This window comes from Oncorhynchus nerka, linkage group LG28, assembly GCF_034236695.1.
Source record: "Oncorhynchus nerka isolate Pitt River linkage group LG28, Oner_Uvic_2.0, whole genome shotgun sequence".
Classification (NCBI taxonomy): Eukaryota; Metazoa; Chordata; class Actinopteri; order Salmoniformes; family Salmonidae; genus Oncorhynchus; species Oncorhynchus nerka.
In genome coordinates, this window is record NC_088423.1 from 13,212,268 (window position 1) to 13,234,457 (window position 22,190).

General features: G+C 41.7%; 1 protein-coding gene across 2 annotated transcripts; it reads right to left on the reverse strand.

Moving 5' to 3' along the window:
• Window positions 1-20: 20 nt before the first annotated feature.
• LOC115112875 (eukaryotic translation initiation factor 2-alpha kinase 1-like) lies at window positions 21-21,909 on the reverse strand. 2 transcript variants are annotated; one of them, XM_029639898.2, is made up of 15 exons: window positions 21,573-21,909; window positions 13,390-13,557; window positions 13,052-13,188; window positions 12,896-12,939; window positions 12,550-12,649; window positions 12,374-12,454; window positions 12,130-12,226; window positions 11,968-12,016; window positions 11,502-11,874; window positions 9,745-9,841; window positions 9,505-9,611; window positions 3,775-3,895; window positions 3,415-3,494; window positions 585-818; window positions 21-296 (listed from the first exon to the last, which is right to left on the reverse strand). In XM_029639898.2, the coding sequence occupies exons 1-15, from the start codon at window positions 21,718-21,720 to the stop codon at window positions 171-173; spliced, it is 1,962 nt and encodes a 653-aa protein (XP_029495758.1). In that variant the 5' UTR covers window positions 21,721-21,909; the 3' UTR covers window positions 21-170. The 2 variants fall into 2 exon arrangements, with proteins under 2 accessions (XP_029495758.1, XP_029495759.1); XM_029639899.2 differs by lacking the exon at window positions 21,573-21,909 and adding an exon at window positions 13,821-13,959.
• Window positions 21,910-22,190: the final 281 nt, after the last annotated feature.

Genomic DNA, 22,190 nt, shown 5'->3' on the forward strand with positions numbered 1-22,190 from the left:
TCTACAATGAGACAGAGGAGTAAATTAAATAAGATTTATTGTACTGTTTTAAAACGTTAATGTCAGTGTTAGATCCACACACACATTCAACCATGTGCACCAAATTATTAATGTGGTAAGGTAAAGGGTTTGAATATATTGGGTTTGAAGATGGGCAGAGGTGGTTGATGTCAGGTCTTGTCGGTTGGATGGGATGCCTGTTGCGTGCTCTGAGTCTGTAGCTGACTGATCTGTCTCCTGAGTTGAACTATCTCCTCTTCCTGCTCTTCAACCCTTCTCTGCAAGCCATGGATAACCTGGAAAGAGAAGAGGGCCATTGGAGATGTTTGATCTGTGATAAATATTTAACACTCTTCTCCTGATATTTACTTTTAGTAGTTTGGCACCAGATTGAACCTGGTTGCAGTGTCAAAGTGACCTAGGGCAAATATTTATAGCCAAGCAATGCTACTAGCATTTGGCTCATGTCTGTTTGAACTTGATCAATAGCAGCGTAAATATGGCAAGCTGAAATTCAACAAGTACATCAAGCACATATCTATCAAAATGGTAGTCTCGTTCCCAGCCAGCCTGTTCATCCATACCATGTCTTTGCTGCTGAACAGCTCGCTCTGCAGCAGCTGTGTGGCGCTGGGTCGTAGAGAGGGGTCTCTGCTGGTCAGCAGTGTAATGTACTTGGCCAGAACAGGCCAGCACTGGGAGAAGGAGTCTGGGATCTTCCCCTCACGGAGGTCTCCTAGTGTACGCACGCGCTCCATCTCTGTCCCAAAGGGCTGGAACAGCTCCAGGGCCACCACTCCTACACTGTACATGTCTGACTGCAGGCCAGAAGAAAAGGCATAGTGATCCAAATCAAATCAGCACATACATGTTTTTAGCAGATGTTATTGCAAAATGTGTAGCAAAATGCTTGTGCTTCTAGCTCTGAAAGTGCAGTAATATCTAACAATTACACAACATATACCCAATACACACAAATCTGAGTAAATTAATGGAATAAAGAATATATACATATGGACGAGAAATGTCAGAGCGGCATAGAATAAGATACAGTAGAATAGTATAGGATACAGTATATACATATGAGATGAGTAATGCAAGATATGTAGACATTATTAAAGTGACTAGTGTTCCATTTATTAGTGGCCAGTGATTTCAAGTCTATGTATATAGGCAGCAGCCTCTATGTGCTAGTGATGGCTATTTAACAGTCTGATGGCCTTGAGATCGAGAGACTGAAAAACAGCTTCTGTCCCAGATTTGATGCACCTGTACTGACCTCGCCTTCTGGATGATAGGGGGGTGAACAGACAGTGGCTCGGGTGGTTGTTGTCCTTGATGTGTAAATATGTTTTATGTATTGATATACTGTGTATCAATTGGTTTATAAATACAAATGTTATATTGTCCTTATTATAATTCTATATACATTTGTTTTATGTAGACAACTCACACTAATTCAACTGATGTTCTGAAAGAGCAGAAAAATCTGGACCCCTACAAATCAGCCAGGCTAGACAATCTGGACCCTTTCTTTCTAAAATTATCTGCCGAAATTGTTGCAACCCCTATTACTAGCCTGTTCAACCTCTCGTGTCGTCTGAGATTCCCAAAGATTGGAAAGCAGCTGCGGTCATCCCCCTTTTCAAAGGCGGGGACACTTTTGACCCAAACTGCTACAGACCTATATCTATCCTACCCTGCCTTTCTAAGGTCTTCGAAAGCCAAGTAAACAAACAGATTACCGACCATTTCGAATCCCACCATACCTTCTCCGCTATGCAATCTGGTTTCAGAGCTGGTCATGGGTGCACCTCAGCCACGCTGAAGGTCCTAAACAATATCTTAACCGCCATCGACAAGAAACAATACTGTGCAGCCGTATTCATTGACCTGGCCAAGGCTTTCGACTCTGTCAATCACCACATCCTCATCGGCAGACTCGAAAGCCTTGGTTTCTCAAATGATTGCCTCGCCTGGTTCACAAACTACTTCTCTGATAGGGTTCAGTGTGTTAAATCGGAGGGCCTGTTGTCCAGGCCTCTGGTAGTCTCTATGGGGGCGCCACAGGGTTCAATTCTTGGACCGACTCTCTTCTCTGTATACATCAATGATGTCGCTCTTGCTGCTGGTGAGTCTCTGATCCACGCAGACAACACCATTCTGTATACTTCTGGCCCTTCTATCGACACTGTTAACAACCCTCCAGGCGAGCTTCAATGCCATACAACTCTCCTTCCGTGGCCTCCAATTGCTCTTAAATACAAGTAAAACTAAATGCATGCTCTTCAACCGATCGCTGCCTGCACCTGCCCGCCTGTCCAACATCACTACTCTAGACGGTTCTGACTTAGAATATGTGGACAACTACAAATACCTAGGTGTCTGGCTAGACTGTAAACTCTCCTTCTAGGCTCACATCAAACATCTCCAATCCAAAGTTAAATCTAGAATTGGCTTCCTATTTCGCAACAAAGCATCCTTCACTCATGCTGCCAAACATACCCTTGTAAAATTGACCATCCTACCGATCCTCGTCTTCGGCGATGTCATTTACAAAATAGCCTCCAATACCCTACTCAATAAATTGAATGCAGTCTATCACAGTGCCATCCGTTTTGTCACCAAAGCCCCATATACTACCCACCACTGAGACCTGTACGCTCTCATTGGCTGGCCCTCGCTTCATACTCGTCGCCAAACCCACTGGCTCCAGGTCATCTACAAGAACCTGGCAGGTAAAGTCCCCCCTTATCTCAGCTCGCTGGTCACCATAGCAGCACCCACCTGTAGCATGCGCTCCAGCAGGTATATCTCTCTGGTCACCCCCAAAACTAATTCTTCCTTTGGCCGCCTCTCCTTCCAGTTCTCTGCTGCCAATGACTGGAACGAACTACAAAAATCTCTGAAACTGGAAACACTTATCTCCCTCACCAGCTGTCAGAGCAGCTCACAGATTACTGCACCTGTGCATAGCCCATCTATAAATTTAGCTCAAACAACTACCTCTCCCCCTACTGTATTTATTTATTTTGCTCCCCATTATTTCTCTCTCTACCTTGCACATTCTTCCACTGCATTCTACCATTCCAGTGTTTTACTTGCTATATTGTATTTACTTCACCACCATGGCCTGTTTTTCTTCTTGCCTTTACCTCCCTTCTCATCTCATTTGCTCATATTGTATATAGACATATTTTTCTACTGTATTATTGACTGTATGTTTGTTTTACTCCATGTGTAACTCTGTGTTGTTGTATGTGTCGAACTGCTTTGCTTTATCTTGGCCAGGTCGCAATTGTAAATGAGAACTTGTTCTCAACTTGCCTACCTGGTTAAATAAAGGTTAAATAAATAATTGTGCCAAGTCATTTTGGTATGTCAAATATTTCTGAAATGACGGAGATGATTTACCTTTGAATCATAGTGGGAGCCCTCCATTTGTTCAGGTGCAGCATAAACAAATGTCCCCACTCCAGTGGTGTGTGAGGAACCTGCAGAAAGATTTCAAGCAGTGTCAAAAATATACAGTACCAGAACCAACCAGGCAAAATGTTGTCATAGAAAGGGATTTGGATGCAGAGCCATAGCCCCATCTACTGGCGATTTCAGGAATTACACCTATACCTACAAGTGTCCACTTTGATTTGATACACTGTATACATCTTTGAGATGTTGAATGTTTACATAGATATATATATTGTAACAACTGTTACAACCACTGAGCTTGTGCTGATAGACACATTAGAAAAATTGATGAAATCTGTTTCTCACCGGTGTTCTGTGAGGTGGAGGGTGGCTTTGCCTCGTCATCCATTATTATATCCCTGCAAGCCAGTCCAAAGTCTCCAATCCTCACATGGCAGTCAAGTCCATGCAGGAAAATATTCCTGGGCTATAAAACAAAAGCATACAAAATGTAAAACATTTATATATCATATTTGTATGGTGAGTGTGAGGTCATAATGCTATAGGAGATTCTAAAAGAAGGACTCTACTCTAAAATGCAATTCTATTTTGTCATTACCACTAGGCCACATTAATGCTTTAGTATATTGTTCAACTTTTTTAAATTTTTAAAATGTAATTTCAAATGGGTAATATTAGTAACAAACCATGTCTTAACCCCTAATGCATGCGTTGTACACGGAGTATACAAAACATTAGGAACACATGCTCTTTCCATGACACAGACCGACCAGGCTAATCCAGTTGAAAGCTATGATCCCTTATTGATGTCACCTGTTAAATCCACTTCAATCAGTGTAGATGAAGGGGAGAGGTCAAAGAAGGATTTTTTTTAAAGCCTTGCTTAAGAGAATTGAGACATGGATTGTGTATTTGTTCCATTCAGAGGGTGAATGGGCAAGACAAAAGATTCAAGTGCCTTTGAACGGGATGTGGTAGCAGCTGCCAGGCGCACCGGTTTGAGTGTGTCAAGAAGTGCAACAGTTTCCCATGTGTATAAAGAAAGGTCCACTACCCAAAGGACATTCAGCCAACTTGACACAACTGTGGGAAGCATTGGAGTCAACATGGGCCAAACACAATGTGGAACGCTTTCGACAACTTTTAGAGTCCATGCCCTGACGAATTTAGTCTTTTCTAAGGGCAAAAGGGGGTGGAACTCAATTTGATGATATGCAGTTTAAAATGAATGAAGCAATAGTTAAAGGAGATGTGTCTAGTATTATCACAGTTTTAAATCTCACCCGTCAACGAACCTGTTCAGATTTGGAAATACCGTACTGTTTTTTCTACACTTCTAAGACAGGCAAGTGTTTAAAAACATGTCATTTTTTCTAGCTGAAATATCTGCCAGTGCGTTATCAGTCACAGGGTCTGATACCCTGACTGCGGTGACCCCTTTACTTGGCCCCTCAGAAAGCTCTAAATATCTGCCAGTGCGTTATCAGTCACAGGGTCTGATACCCTGACTGCGGTGACCCCTTTACTTGGCCCCTCAGAAAGTTCTAAATATCTGCCAGTGCGTTATCAGTCACAGGGTCTGATACCCTGACTGCGGTGACCCCTTTACTTGGCCCCTCAGAAAGTTCTAAATATCTGCCAGTGCGTTATCAGTCACAGGGTCTGATACCCTGACTGCGGTGACCCCTTTACTTGGCCCCTCAGAAAGCTCTAAATATCAGCTGCAGAAATATGATGCATCTATGTGTTATGTTTAAAAAGCACTTTACAAATCAAGTTATTATTATTATTATTAAAATAATATAGCTCAGGTAGGATAGGCCTAAATTTAATAGAAAATACGGGTCGTCAACAAAATCTAATCCATATCGACGTCACCAGCAATGAAGAATGTTGACGTTTCCAAACTTGCCAATTCTTCAGAAACAGCATCAGAGCACTGACAGAGTACAGCGCTGGAATTGGCTGTTCCGAGGCTACTGTTGAGGCTGAAAACCAGGATTTCACGATAACCAAACACGCAACTTTTCAATAATGTAGAGCAGGGGTTCCCAAACGTTTTTGGGCCCCAAGAATGTGGGGGTGGGAGGGACATGTCCCCAGTGAAAGTTGCGCCCCTGCTGAAATGCATCAGAAAGGTATTGGGAAATTCAGAAGATCCTCAGGCAATACTTTTTTATGATCTTTTGTGTAGACTAGAACATCATCAATGATGATCTTTTTCCCCCAGTCTAATTTAGCGCCTGGTCTTGTCCATTCTGTTCTAATAAGACTTGTACAAATTGTAGCGGGAAACAGAAAACATATACACGTGATAGAGCCACATTGGTAGGAAGAAAACAAAAAACATTCTGTTTATTACAACCGCATCTAGCGGCTACCGGAGGTTACTGACATAACCCCGGGAACTATGAACCAAGCGCAATTTTTTTAATTTTATTTTTAGGATTTTCTCCTCTCGGGACCCCATTTTAAAATCGACCCCTAGTTTGTAAAACACTAATTTGTAAAGCAAAGCGGCAAATGCTTTAGTAGGATCTTCTTCGAAACGAACGTAAATGTTTCAGATGCTGAATTTAGGGCTGTCCCTGACAACAAAAAATATTGGTCAACCGATCGATTGTTCGAAATGTTGAAACTTATTTTTCCATATATAGGACAGACACAACCTGTGTGTTTGAATAAAACCAACTACATATAAACTGAGCTTGTTTGATGCTTTAAGCACACCTTTGATTAACTAATTAAGACACAAATTACTCAAGAAAGAGCACGATGGTCACATTGTGTTAAAAAAAAAAAGAGACAGTGAGTGCCTGTGTGACTGGCGCACGTTGTCTCGCTCTCCTACCTACTGCAGCGAAAAGGCACCACAGCACAGCAAGTATTTATTGCGCTGTCCGTGCTGAAGCAGCAACATTTCAGCCATTTAGTTTCTTACTTGTTTCTGACTGAATTGTTTTGTTACCGATATCCCTCATTTGTTTAGGAAAAAGATTCCCTCTTCCCTCAACCCTTTCTCTCTTTACGTGACACATGCATATGACCAATAGGGCCTGACCTATAGATGATCATAATTACATCAATAAATTGGTTAGAACAAACTCCGAACGCAGTAATGTCAATGGCAAAATAGATGCAGAGGACATGAAAAAGAAACTCGAAACGGGACAATGTTTACAGGTTGTTCAGGAGGGTTGGGGAAGTTAGATCTTTGGAAGAAATTTCACTTAGTTGTGGAAACTATTGGAAATCAAGAAAAAGGAGGGTAAAGGAGTAAGTGTTACATAAGTATTGTGTGTGCCAAACAGTTGCGGTTAGATTACAATATGGAAATGAGTGTACCAGAGAGTCTGTTCTAACGAGGAGAAAATATAATGTAAAGCCTTTATTACAGCAGACTAAAAACAGTTGCATGCATTCATGAATTGTGGTTTATTTATCGTTTCGGCTAATTATTCAAAGCTCACTTTTTCTTATTTAATTTTAAAACTAAAATGCTTGATTGCATTTCAAATCATGAATGACTCGTATGCTGTGTGATGACATGAATGAATAAATGATACAGTAGCCTATATAAAGTATTGAAATACAGGCCTAAGTAAGTTACGGTATTAAGACTAAACAGGATGTACTCTTTGGCCTACAGCTTGATGGTGGTTATACAAGGCTGCTATATTAAGTCTACTAATGAAAACGACATTACTTATTGTTATAGTGATGATTATAATAATAATTGTAATAATAACAATCAGAAGGAGATCAAGAAAAAGGACTGAGCTATGGGGACCTTTAACAGAATGTTACTGGTAGGAACGAGAGCTGCGTGCATATTATGTGTGACAAACAGGTGCTGTTAGATTACAATATTATTTATCTGCCTGTTTGGAACAGTTGTAAACAACTGTAATTAAGTAATACCAGCCTGTTCTAACAAAAATAAATAGTAAAGCCTTTATTACAGCATAGGAAAGATTAAAAACTGCCGAATCCGACATTTTGCCATTGAGTCAGGCTTGGTGCTCACAGAATCAGTAGGCTATTAAACAAACACTAACAGGAAACAGAAGCAAAATCTCTCTTCTGTAGATATACAATGCCTTGCAAAAGTATTCACCCCCTTGGAGTTGTCTATTTTGTTGCGTTACAACCTGTAATTTAAATAGATTTTTTATTTGGATTTCATGTAAATGGACATACACAAAATAGTCCAAATTGGTGAAGTGAAATGAAATGAAAAAAAAAAAAACTGAAAAGTGGTATGCATTCCCCCTCTTTGCTATGAAGCCCCTAAATAAGATCTGGTGCAACCAATTACCTTCAGAAGTCACATAATTAGTTAAATAAAGTCCACCTCTGTGCAATCTAAGTGTCACATGATCTCAGTATATATACACCTGTTCTGAAAGGCCCCAGAATCTGCAACACAACTAAGCAAGGAGCACCACCAAGCAAGCGGCACTATGAAGACCAAGAAGCTCCCCAAACAGGTCAGGGACAAAGTTGTGGAGAAGTACAGATTAGGGTTGGGTTACAAAAAAATATCTGAAACTTTGAACATCCCACAGAGCACCATTAAATCCATTATTTAAAATGTTTTAAAGAATATGGCATCACAAAAAACCTGCCAAGAGATGGCCGCCTACCAAAACTCACAGACCAGGCAAGGAGGGCATTAATCAGAGAGGCAACAAAGAGACCAAAGATGACCCTGAAGGAGCTGCAAAGCACCACACCAGAGATTGGAGTATCTGTCCATAGGACCACTTTAAGCCGTACACTCCACAGAGCTGGGCTTTACGGAAGAGTGGCCACAAAAAAGCCATTGCTTAAAGAAAAAAAATAAGCAAACACGTTTGGTGTTCGCCAAAAGGCATGTGGGAGACTCTCCAAACATATGGAAGAAGGTACTCTGGTCAGATGAGACTAAAATTGAGCTTTTTGGCCATCAAGGAAAACGCTATGTCCGGTCCAAACCCAACACCTCTCATCACCCCATCCCTACAGTGAAGCATGGTGGTAGCAGCATCATGCTGTGGGGATGTTATTCCATCGGCAGGGACTGAGAAACTGGTCAGAATTGAAGGAATGATGGACGGCACTAAATGCAGGGAAATTCTTGAGGGAAACCTGTTTCAGTCTTGCAGAGATTTGAGACTGGGATGGAGGTTCACCTTCCAGCAGGACAATGCCCCTAAGCATACTGCTAAAGCAAAACTTGTGTGGTTTTAGGGGAAACATTTAAATGTCTTGGAATGGCCTAGTCAAAGCCCAGACCTCAATGCAATTGAGAATCTATGCCATGACTTAAAGATTGCTGTACACCAGCAGAACCCATCCATCTTGAAGGAGCTGGAGCAGTTTTGCCTTGAAGAATGGGCAAAAATCCCAGTTGCTAGATGTGCCAAGCTTCGAGACATACACCAAGAGACTTGTAGCTGTAATTGCTGCAAAAGGTGTCTCAACAAGGTATTGACTTTTGGGGGGGGGGGGTAGTTATGCATGCTCAAGTTTAGTTTGTCTCATTTGTGGTTTGTTTCACAATAAAAAATATTTTGCATCTTCAAAGTGGTAGGCATGTTGTGTAAATCAAATGATACAACCCCCCCCAAAGATCCATTTTAATTCCAGGTTATAAGGCAACAAAATAGTAAAAATGCCAAGGGGGTGAATACTTTCGCAAGCCACTGTAACTTATGCATAATAGCCATGTTACTTAGTTAACTTGATTTCCAAAGTGCCCATTGAGGCAGTTATATTATGGTTTGTAAAGTGCCTCAGGGTGCTCTGCAGCAAATTGTACTTCGACCAGAATGTCACATTTGTTAAGGAGGGTGATGAAGTCCCACCTCGGTTCCCCCGCTTTCCCAATATGGAGGACTTCACAATGCCTCAAAGAGTCTAACTCCCCCTGTCCATTAAGGTGAAAGCATGTTACTTTTACATTTTAACACGCATTACCTCATGTGATCTACCTGAGGCAAAACCTCCTTTGTGACCATTTGATTGTGCACTTCTATTCTTGTGAAATTAAATAATATACACTTAAATAATATACACTTGTAAAGAACATACCTTCAGGTCTCTGTGCATGATACTTCTAGAGTGAATGTATTCCACTCCTTCAAGTATTTTATGTAGAATGCTAAGGGTTTGTTTGATGTCCACAGACCCATAAGGATCTGTAAAACAAAAGCCAAAACATACTCTAACAAATTCTGCAGAATAGAAACGTAATCAAAACATTGATAATGTTGAATGAAGAGTGAAAGCAACAAAGGGGTGCATCTTATTGTGAAAGTTATAAATGCTCACTTTGTGAGGTGTGTTCGGTGGTTCTCTCGGAGATCCAGTCTTTGAGTGAACGTTCACACAACTGCATCTGAATATACAGCATGAGGTGGAACTGCACCTGAGGTAGCCATAGAATAGTGTCCAGTAAAATCAGTTTGACAAAAAGAGAATCTATAAACTACCAGGCAAAAGTTTTAGAACACCTACTCATTCAAGGGTTTTTCTTTATTTTTTATTATTTCCTACATTGCAGAATAATAGTGAAGAGAACAAAACTATGAAATAACACATATGGAATCACATAGTAACCCCCCCAAAGAAATTCTACATTTGAGATTCTTCAAATAGCCACCCTTAGCCTTAATGACAGCTTTGCACACTCTTGGCATTCTCTCAACCAGCTTCATGAGATAGTCACCTGGAATACATTTCAATTAACAGGTGTGCCTTGTTAAAAAGTTCATTTGTGGAATTTCTTTCCTTCTTAATGTGTTTGAGCCAATCAATTGTGTTGTGACAAGGTATGGTTAGTATACAGACGAAAGCCCTATTTGGTAAAAGACCAAGCCCATATTATGGCAAGAACAGCTCAAATTAGCAAAGAGAAACAGCAGTACATCATTACTTTAAGACATGAAGGTCTGTCAATATGGAACATTTCAAGTGCAGTCGCAAAAACCCTCAAGCGCTATAATGAAACTGTCTCTCCCAAGAATGGAAGACCCAGTTACCTCTGCTGCAGAGGATAAGTTCATTAGAGTTGCCAGCCTCAGAAATTGTAACGCAAATAAATGCTTCAGAGTTCAAGTAACAGGCACATCTCAACATCAACTGTTCAGAGGAGACTGTGTGAATCAGGCCTTTATGGTCGAATTGCTGCAAAAAAAACTACTAAAAGGACACCAATGAGAAGAAGACTTGCTTGGGCCAAGAAACACGAGCAATGGACATTAGACAGTTAGAAATGTGTCCTTTGGTCTGATGAGTCCAAATTTGAGATTTTTGGATCTTTATGAGACATGGTGTGGGTGAACGGATGATCTCCGCATGTGTATTTTCCACCATAAAGCATGTAGGAGGGGTGGTGGTGCGTTGCTTGTATCACTGTCTATGATTTATTTAGAACTCAAGGCACACTTAACCAGCATGGCTACCACAGCATTCTGCAGCGATACGCCATCCCATCTGGTTTCGGCTTAGTGGGACAATCATTTGTTTTTCAACAGGACAATGAACCAAAACACCTCCGGTGTGTATAAGGGCTATTTTACCAAGAAGGAGAGTGATGGAGTGCTGCATCAGATGACCAGATCTCAACCCAATTGAGATGGTTTGGGATGAGTTGGACCGCAGTGTGATATGTTATGCTCAGCATATGTGGGAAGTCCTTCAAGACTGTTGGAAAAGCATTCCAGTTGAAGCTGGTTGAGAGAATGCCAAGAGTGTGCAAAGCTGTCATCAAGGCAAAGGGTGGCTACTTTGAAGAATCTCAAATATAAAATATATTTTGATTTGTTTAATACTTTTCTGGTTACTACATGATTCCCTATGTGTTATTTCATAGCTTTGATGTCTTCACTATTATTCTATAATGTAGAAAATAGTAAAAAATTAAGAAAAACCCTTGAATGAGTAGGTGTTCTAAAACTTTTGGACTGGTAGTGTATATACAGGGGACATTTGTAGATGTCAGAGTTGGAAGGTTAGAGGATTGTGTTAAAACAACAGGATAAGAGGCCCTACCGAGCTACATTATACAGGTTACACAGTATCAATACCTCCTTGGTGGGGCATTTCGTGTCCCATTCCTCGCTCCCCACGTCGATGTAGGAGTTGTTGTTCAGCTCCATCTTGTTCCTGGTTCCTGAGGCCTCCTCTGACAGGGCCGAGCCATCCCAGCTGACCACAGGGCAACCGTCCGGTGTCAGGCCACGCCGTCCCAGGAACACACAGGGGACAAAGTTCTCTGAGACACGGGTGTGGCGCATGGTTTTAGGACACACCGCCTGTGTGCTCTTCTCCTCTTTAGGGGCCAGGGCTTTCACCCGGAGGATCTCTGGTACTTTTGCAATGGCCACTGGCTCCTTCGAGTGATCTGAGCTCTCAAAGACTATTGAGGAGCTGTTGCTACTGCCGGTACTCTCCTCAGTGCTGTGAGAGTGGGAAAATACATGTTTCAGAATCTAATATGATATTCAATCATAACTGGTCTTGTAATTCAGTTATATGAGATAATAATGGTACCGTTCTGGCAGTGCAGGAGTTTCCAGTGCTGGGAGTATTGATGCAGGGTCTGAAATAGAGAAATGTAAATGAAAAAACACAATAATGAAGAGAGGTTAGCTATGAATAAATGAAATCATTTGAATTTCGAACACGTCAGAGGAGAGAAGTAACGGAAGTCACTGATAAAAGCAGGTGCGACATGCTCCATCCAGGCAGTGTGGTAGCCCACTACATTGATGTGCTGAAGACTGGATAACACTTTAACTTCTCTGAGAACCTGAAACAAAGACAGGAAAATACTCAATGACAAACTCACTTGTGTCCGTTATCGAATAGTGCACTGAAGTATACTGCATTTTTGGATCATTAAAACACAATACATTTTAAATTAATTGTGTATATATTATATATATATATAACATACCTTCATGCAGTCTTCCCGTGAAACATTCTTGATGAGAATTTTCTTCACAGCATACTTCTGGCCATCCAGCTTGTTTGTTACCTGGAAAGCACATGACCAAAACGAAGAGGGGGAAATTATTCCACTGTAGGTTATATTAATGCACTGGTATCATTTTTATTTTGACTAGACGATACCTTAAAGACTTTGCCATAGGATCCTTTTCCAAGTCTAGAGAGCTCTTCAAACTCGCTGAGGTAGCGCGACGCCTGTGCCTGGAACAGACCTTCTGTTGGTCTACGGCGAGGAGGATAATAAGCAAAGAGACAGATCCTCAAGATCCTTTCACAACACAACGTACACAGCAGTACATTTCATTTATTTTGAAATTTTAGTCATTTAGCAGATGCTCTTATCCAGAGAAACTTCCAATTAGTGCATTTATCTTAAGATAGCTAGGTGAGACAACACTAGTAGCTAGGTGAGACAAGTCAACACTAGTAGAAAAAGACAAGTGCCATTTTTTTTCTGTACTAATCTTACCTTAGCGTAAGGCTCTGGCTATCTGTATTACATAATCTTTGACCCTGAAATGGCAGGAAAAGAAACTGTCATTGAGTGAATATCAATGATAAACAAGAAACTTCACCATGCATGTCCCACACTACATTATCACTAAATGGCCACATCAAGTGTTACCTGTGGGAACAGGGAGGTGCTGGCAGCATCCAGTAGTTCAATGAAGGCTCTGTTGTGCTGGAGTCTGACTGAACTGAACTCCTCACTGATGGCCAATGGGGAGAGGAGGTTCATCGCTGCTAAACGCTGACCAATGACTGTAGAGGGCAGTTATTCACTGTAGTGTTTGTTGTTCACAAGTTCTTTTTTTCTTCTCATGATTTTTCACACAACAAAATATTTTTTTACAGAAGTCAGTGATGTTTAAAAAAAAAACATATCCTAACCTCCCTCTACACAACAACCAGAGAATGTTAATATTCTATTGACCGAGAAAGAGTTTAGTTGATCCTCTTTACCTTTGAACAGCATACGTGAGCGGGTCGGGTCGCTCTCGTAGACAAAGCACAGGTGTTCCAGCAGGGACCCAAGCAGAAGGTGGTTGGGGATGGCGGAGGCAAACTCCTGGGTGGACAGGTACTGCTTGCCAGCTATCAGAACCTCACAGTTGTTATCCAAGTCGGACGCTGTGTTTACATAGAGGAGAATGAGAAACAGGACAGAGAAGTGAGTGGTAAGTGTTTGTAACAAGATTATTGATTATGTAATAAATGGGAAAAAGCTAAGTTGTGTGTCTCAATGGCGAACAGCCCCCTCCAAAACTTCCTGTAGCCAGATGGCCAACATTGCATAACAAATAATCACCAACATGTGTGTGATTACTTTAGAACCGCTTTTATGAAGAAAATAAGATTTATAGATAACAGTTGAAAGAGCAAATGTATCTTACCTTCGGCAATAACTTTGGCAATTAGCGCTGCAATGTCTTTCTCCCCTAGGTCCATTTTGTCTAACGTATGTGTGATATTAGCTCAATATGAAACACTTCCAACACTAATGCAAGATTAACCTAACCACTTCAAAGTCAGCCAGCCCATCATGTTTATGCATGCTGGGGTGTGCTCAGTAGTAGGGCTTATCTGTCTACAACAGTACACACAGGACCCTCCACCCAAGGTCGCTAACGTGGAGGAAAATATAAGGGAAGAAGAGGTGTGAGAAACATGCCAAAAAAAAAGATTAAACTCTTTTAAATAATTATAGGCCAATCTCAAAGATGTCACCCCTGGTGAAAATACTTGAAACCCTTGTACGTGAACAGCTAAAATAGTTATTTACTAACTCTATTTGATCAATGTACCAATCGGGCTTCCTGGAAGAAGCATAGCACAATTACAGCAGCCATGAAGGTTTTAAATGATATCACTGAAGCCATTGACAAAAAACAGCACTGTGTCTCACTTTTTATTGATCTCTCTAAGGCTTTTGATACAGTTGATCATGCTATACTAAAGCAGAGATTGTCGAGTGTAGGTCTTTCGGAGCATGCAGTTGCATGGTTTGCTAACTATCGGTCTGATAGTGCACTCAATTTGATGGGCTTATGTCTGTTAAATTGTCTGTCTTGAATGGTGTGCCCCAAGGCTCTGTACTTGGTCCTCTCTTATTCACTATTTATATAAATGATTTCGACAAAAATGTCCCAAATGCACAACTTAATTTTTATGCTGATGATACTGTTATTTACTGTTGTGCCTCGTCTCTTACAAAAGCTTTCCAGAACATGCAAACTGCTTTTTATACTGTTCAACATACCTTGTGTCAATTGAAGCTTATCCTCAATACTGACAAAACTAAACTAATGGTGTTTTATAATGCAAGAAATAGACCTCTGAACCTTTCACCTATTACTACCTGTCAGGGCAAGGAGATTGAGGTAATAACCTCATAAATATCGTGGAATTTTAATTGATGACGGCCTCTCTTTTAAATTACATATTCAACAATTTACAAAAAAATTGAAGCTGAAATTGGGATTTTATTTTAGGAATAAGGCCTGTTTTTCTTTTGAAGCCAGGAGGCTAGTATCAGCTACATTTATGCCTTTACTAGACTATGGGGGTATTTTATATATGAATGCTTCCGCTCAGTGTTTGAGATCAATTGACACTCTTTACCATGGCACTTTGAGATTTATTTTAAACTGCAAAACTCTTACGCACCACTGCACTTTGTATACCAGGGTTGGCTGGCCTTCTCTAGTCACTCGTAGGCTCAGTCACTGGTATACTTTTATTTACAAAGCCATTTTGGGTTTACTACCTTTTTATTTGTGCATTTTTATTGTTCAGAAATGTGGTGGGTACTCTCCTTGTTCGCTGGACTTTATCCTGCTAATGTCCGAACTGAATTTGGTAAAAAGGCTTTTATGTACTGTGCGCCATCGTCTTGGAACACCTTACAAAATACTTTTAAACTGGAAGAACTTGTCCCGATTGGTGTTTTTAAATCACTGATTAAGGATTTTGAGGCTGATTCCCTGACCTGTCAATGTTTTTAATTTGCTGTTTTATACTCTTGTGAATTCAATGGTTTTTACTAGATTATTTGTTTTTCATGTTGTCTGTCTGTAATTTTTTTGTAATGACTTGGTGCTGCCTATCTTGGCCAGGGCGCTCTTGAAAAAGAGATTTTAATCTCAATGAGCCCTTCCTAGTTAAATAAAGGTTAAATAAATAAATAGATAAAATAAAAAGTGACTAGAACCATTCAACGCTGGTCTGACCAATCGGAATCCATGCTTCAAGATTGTTTTGATCACGCGGACTGGGATATGTTCCAGTCAGCCTCACAGAATAACATTGACCTATACGCTGGCTCTGAGTGAATTTATACGGAAGTGCATTGGAGATGTTGTACCCACTGTGACTATTAAAACCTACCCTAACCAAAAACTGTTGATGATAGCGGCATTCGCTCAAAACTGAAAGCGTGAACCACCGAATTTAACCATGGAAACAAGTCTGGGAATATGGCTGAATATAAACAGTGTAGTTATTCCCTCCGCAAGGCAATCAAACAAGTGAAATGTCAGTACAGGGACAAAGTGGAGTCGCAATTCAAAGGCTCAGACACGAGACGTATGTGGCAGGGTCTAGAAAACCAGCCATGTCACAGACATCACGCTTCCAGACAAACTAAACACCTTCTTTGCCTGCTTTGAGGATAATACAGTGCCACCATCGCGGCCCGCTAACAAGAACTGCGCCCTCCCTTCTCAGTGGCCGATGCGAGTAAAACCTTTAAACGAGTTAACCCTCGCAAGGCTGCTGGCCCAGACAGCATCCCTAGCCGTGTCCTCAGAGCATGCGCAGACCAGCTGGCTGGTGTGTTTACGGACATATTCAATCTCTCCTTATCCCAGTCTGCTGTCACCACATGCTTCAAGATGGCCACCATTGTTCTTGTACCCAAGAAGGCAAAGAGATTAACTAAAATGACTACCGCCCTGTAGCACTCACTTCTGTCATCATGAAGTGCTTTGACAGACTAGTCAAGGATCATATTACCTCCAGCCACCCTAGACCCACTTCAGTTTTCATACCACCCTAACACGTCCACAGACGATGCAATAGGCATGACACTGCACAATCACATCTGGACAAAAGGAATACCTATGTAAGAATGCTGTTCACTGACTACAGCTCAGCATTCAACACCATAGTACCCCGCCCTGTGCAATTGGGTCCTGAACTTTGACGGGCCGCCACCAGGTGGAGAAGGTAGGAAACAACACCTCCACCTCGCTGACCCTTAACACCCCACAAGGGTGCGTGCACAATAATGTAATGGGCTTGATTACCAACAACGAGACAGCCTACATGGAGGAGGTGAGGACACTCGGAGTGTTGTGTCAGAGAGGCTGCTCCCTACATGGAGACCCAATCACTGGACACTTTAAAAAATGGATCACTAGTCACTTTAAACAATGCCACTTTAATAGTGTTTACATACCTTACTCATATCATATGTATATATGATGTGTCAGAACCAGAAGCAAAAGCATTTCGCTTCACTCGCATTAACATCTGCTAACCATGTGTATGTGACAAATAAAATCTGATATCACATTATTGGGCACAGACAACAGCACAAAGACAACAGCACAAAGGGCAAGAAGGTAGAGATAACAATACATCACGCAAAGTAGCCACAACTGTCAGTAAGAGTGTCCATGATTGGTTCTTTGAATGAAGAGATTGAGATAAAACTGTCCAGTTTGAGTGTTTGTTGCAGCTCGTTCCAGTCGCTAGCTGCAGCGAACTGAAAAGACGAGCAACCCAGGGATTTGTGCGCTTTGGGGACCATTAACAGAATGTGACTGGCAGAACAGGTGTTGTACAGTGGGGAGAACAAGTATTTGATACACTGCCGATTTTGCAGGGGTTCCTACTTACAAAGCATGTAGAGGTCTGTAATTTTTATCATTCAACTGTGAGAGACGGAATCTAAAACAAATATGCAGAAAATCACATTGTATGATTTTTAAGTAATTAATTTGCATTTTATTGCATGACATAAACATTTGATACATCAGAAAAGCAGAACCTAATATTTGGTACAGAAACCTTTGTTTGCAATTACAGAGATCATATGTTTCCTGTAGTTCTTGACCAGGTTTGCACACACTGCAGCAGGGATTTTGGCCCACTCCTCCATACAGACCTTCTCCAGATCCTTCAGGTTTCGGGGCTGTTCCTGGGCAGCTCCCTCCAAAGATTATCTATTGGGTTCAGGTCTGGAGACTGGCTAGGCCATTCCAGGACCTTGAGATGCTTCTTACGGAGCCACTCCTTAGTTGCCCTGGCTGTGTGTTTCGGGTCGTTGTCATGCTGGAAGACTCAGCCACGACCCATCTTCAATGCTCTTACTGAGGGAAGGAGGTTGTTGGCCAAGATCTCGCGATACATGGCCCCATCCATCCTCCCCTCAATACGGTGCAGTCATCCTGTCCCCTTTGCAGAAAAGCATCCCCAAAGAATGATGTTTCCACCTCCATGCTTCACGGTTGGGATGGTGTTCTTGGGGTTGCACTCATCCTTCTTCTTCCTCCAAACACAGCGAGTGGAGTTTAGACCAAAAAGCTCTATTTTTTGTCTCATCAGACCACATGACCTTCTCCCATTCCTCCTCTGGATCATCCAGATGGTCATTGGCAAACTTCAGACGGGCCTGGACATGCACTGGCTTGAGCAGGGGGACCTTGCATGCGCTGCAGGATTTTAATCCATGACAGCGTAGTGTGTTACAAATGGTTTTCTTTGAGACTGTGGTCCCAGCTCTCTTCAGGTCATTGACCAGGTCCTGCCGTGTAGTTCTGGGCTGATCCCTCACCGTCCTCATGATCATTGATGCCCCACGAGGTGAGATCTTACATGGAGCCCCAGGCCGAGGGTGATTGATCGTCATCTTGAACTTCTTCCATTTTCTGATAATTGCGCCAACAGTTGTTGCCTTCTCACCAAGCTGCTTGCCTATTGTCCTGTAGCCCATCCCAGCCTTGTGCATGTCTACAATTTTATCCCTGATGTCTTTACACAGCTCTCTGGTCTTGGCCATTGTGGAGACGTTGGAGTCTGTTTGATTGAGTGTGTGGATAGGTGTCTTTTATACAGGTAACGAGTTCAAACAGGTGCAGTTAATACAGGTAATGAGTGGAGAACAGGAGGGCTTCTTAAAGAAAAACTAACAGGTCTGTGAGAGCCGGAATTCTTACTGGTTGGTAGGTGATCAAATACTTATGCCATGCAATAAAATGCTAATTAATTACTTAAAAATCATACAATGTGATTTTCTGGATTTTTGTTTTAGATTCCGTCTCTCACAGTTGAAGTGTACCTGTGATAAAAAATGACAGACCTCTACATGCTTTGTAAGTCTGAAAACCTGCAAAATCGGCAGTGTATCAAATACTTGTTCTCCCCACTGTATGTGGAGGATGAGGGCTGCAGCAGGTATCTCAGATAGGCCTCATTCCCCCCTCCCCCTAAGACGCTTTTATAAATAAGCAATCAACCAGTGGGTCTTGCGAAGGCATACAGAGACGACCAGTTTACAGAAGAGTATAGAGTGCAGTGATGTGTCCAATAAGGAGCATTGGTGACAAATCTGATGGCCGAATGGTAAAGAACATCTAGCCACTCGAGAGCACCCTTTCCTGCCAATCTATAAATTACGTCTCCATAATTGGGTATCCGCATGGGTAGGATGATCATCTGAATCAGGGTTAGTTTGGTAGCTGGGGTGAAAGGAGTGATTACGATTGAGGAAACCAAGTCTCGATTTAACTTTAGCCTGCAGCTTTGATATGTGCTGAGAGAAAAACAGTCTAGTACCGTCTAGACATACTCCCAAGTACATGTATGAGGTGACTACCTCAAGCTCTAAACCCTCTGAGGTAGTAATCTCACCTGTGGGGAGAGGGGCACTTCTTACCAAACCACATGACCTTTGTTTTGGAGGGTGTTCAGAACAATGTTAAGGGCAGAGGAAGCTCGTTGGACACTAAGAAAGTTTTGTTGTAGAGCGTTTAACACAACATCTAGAGAAGTGCCAGCTGAGTATAAAACTATCATCTGTGTATAAATGGATGAGAGAGCTTCCTACTGCCTGAGCTATGTTGTTGATGTAAATTGAGCAGGGCGTGGGGCCTAGGATCGAGCCTTGGTGACAGGCAGTGGCTGAGACAGCAGATATTCTGACTTTATACACTGCACTCTGAGAGAGGTAGTTAGCAAACCAGGCCAAAGACCCCTCAGAGACACCAATGCTCCTTAGCCGGCCCACAAGAATGGAATAGTCTACCGTATCAAAAGCTTTGGCCAAGTCAATAACAATAGCAGCACAATATTGCTTAGAATCAAGGGCAATGGTGACATCATTGAGGACCTTTAAGGTTGCAGTGACAAATCCATAACCTGAGTGGAAACCAGATTGCATACCAGAGAGAACACTATAAACATCAAGAAAGCCAGTCAGTTGATTATTGACAAGTTTTTCCAACACTTTTGATAAATAGGGCAAAATAGAAATAGACCTATAACAGTTAGGATCAGCTTGATCTCCCCCTTTAAATAAAGGATGAACCGGGGCTGCCTTCCAAGCAATGGGAACCTCCCCAGAGAGGAGAGAGAGGTTAAAAAGGTCAGAGATAGGCTTGGCGATTATAAAGAAGAAAGGGTGTAAACCGTCTGACCCAGATGTTTTTTAGGGTCAAGTTTAAGATGCTCCTTTAGCACCTGGTTGCATCAGGTGAGAGGGTTATGACTCAGAAGGTTATCTTTTTAAGGCTGCAGAATTGGTCATGAAGCCAACCACCCAATAGGAGTGAAGGAAAGACATTCTAGAAAAATCTCTCACTTAGCTGAGTTGAGAAGTTGAGAACAAGTTCTCATTTACAATTGCGACCTGGCCAAGATAAAGCAAAGCAGTTCGACACATACAACGACAGAGTTACACATGGAATAAAACAAACATACAGTCAATAATACAGTATAAACAAGTCCATATACGAAGTGAGCAAATGAGGTGAGGTAAAGGAGGTAAAGGCAAAAAAAAGGCCATGGTGGCAAAGTAAATACAATATAGCAAGTAAAACACTGGAATGGTAGATTTGCAATGGAAGAATGTGCAAAGTAGAAATAAAAATAATGGGGTGCAAAGGAGCAAAATAAATAAATAAATTAAATACAGTAGGGAAAGAGGTAGTTGTTTGGGCTAAATTATAGGTGGGCTATGTACAGGTGCAGTAATCTGTAAGATGCTCTGACAGTTGGTGCTTAAAGCTAGTGAGGGAGATAAGTGTTTCCAGTTTCAGAGATTTTTGTAGTTCGTTCCAGTCATTGGCAGCAGAGAACTGGAAGGAGAGGCGGCCAATGAAAGAATTGGTTTTGGGGGTGACTAGAGAGATATACCTGCTGGAGCGTGTGCTACAGGTGGGAGATGCTATGGTGACCAGCGAGCTGAGATAAGGGGGGACTTTACCTAGCAGGGTCTTGTAGATGACATGGAGCCAGTGATTTTGGCGACGAGTATGAAGCGAGGGCCAGCCAACGAGAGCGTACAGGTCGCAATGGTGGGTAGTATATGGGGTTTTGGTGACAAAACGGATTGCACTGTGATAGACTGCATCCAATTTGTTGAGTAGGGTATTGGAGGCTATTTTGTAAATGACATCGCCAAAGTCGAGGATTGGTAGGATGGTCAATTTTACAAGGGTATGTTTGGCAGCATGAGTGAAGGATGCTTTGTTGCGAAATAGGAAGCCAATTCTAGATTTAACTTTGGATTGGAGATGTTTGATATGGGTCTGGAAGGAGAGTTTACAGTCTTACCAGACACCTAAGTATTTGTAGTTGTCCACGTATTCTAAGTCAGAGCCGTCCAGAGTAGTGATGTTGGACAGGCGGGTAGGTGCAGGTAGCGATCGGTTGAAGAGCATGCATTTAGTTTTACTTGTATTTAAGAGCAATTGGAGGCCACGGAAGGAGAGTTGTATGGCATTGAAGCTTGCCTGGAGGGTTGTTAACGCAGTGTCCAAAGAAGGGCCAGAAGTATACAGAATGGTGTGATGATGATTTCTCAATTCTGCCTAGCTAGTTAGCATGAACATATTTGTAGTGTCTGGTGTCTGTCAACTTACTGTCAAATATAACCTCGTCGTCATCTTCACTGTTGGTCAAATTAAACACACTGCACTCATGTCCGGTTGTGGTGGTGGTTAGATTTCGGTTGATCACGCTGCTGCTATTTGAACTTACCCCTCGTTGCCCGTTCAGAGAGCTAAACATGGCGATTTAGGAAGATTCAGCTTGTTAACCTATTAAATATGACCTAACTTTTAGAATACTTAGGCGTTAATATTTTCCATTCCGCATGAATCATAACTAGTTAAGGTTATTCTAAAAGAATCACGTCAAAAGCTCGTCAGAAGAGCCCCATACCGCCTCGTTTCAGCATTGCCGAACAATACACACATGAAGGGAGTGAAGTCTTGTCTTAAAACACCACGAGCTGAACATAAATTCAGTTGAATAATTTCATGTCCACTGTGAGAAGCTTACGAATTAAGTCTGATTTATTTTGTATCATCATGTATTGATGAGATTGTATCACATTTAGTAACTCTATCCATTTGTGCAATACATTTAACTCGATCTTGTTCGTTTTATTATTTTGTGGGACACGTCAGATAGTCCCTGTAGCGTTTCATCTCACTTCGTTCCTTATCATGTGATCCTTGCAAATGATGACGATGAAA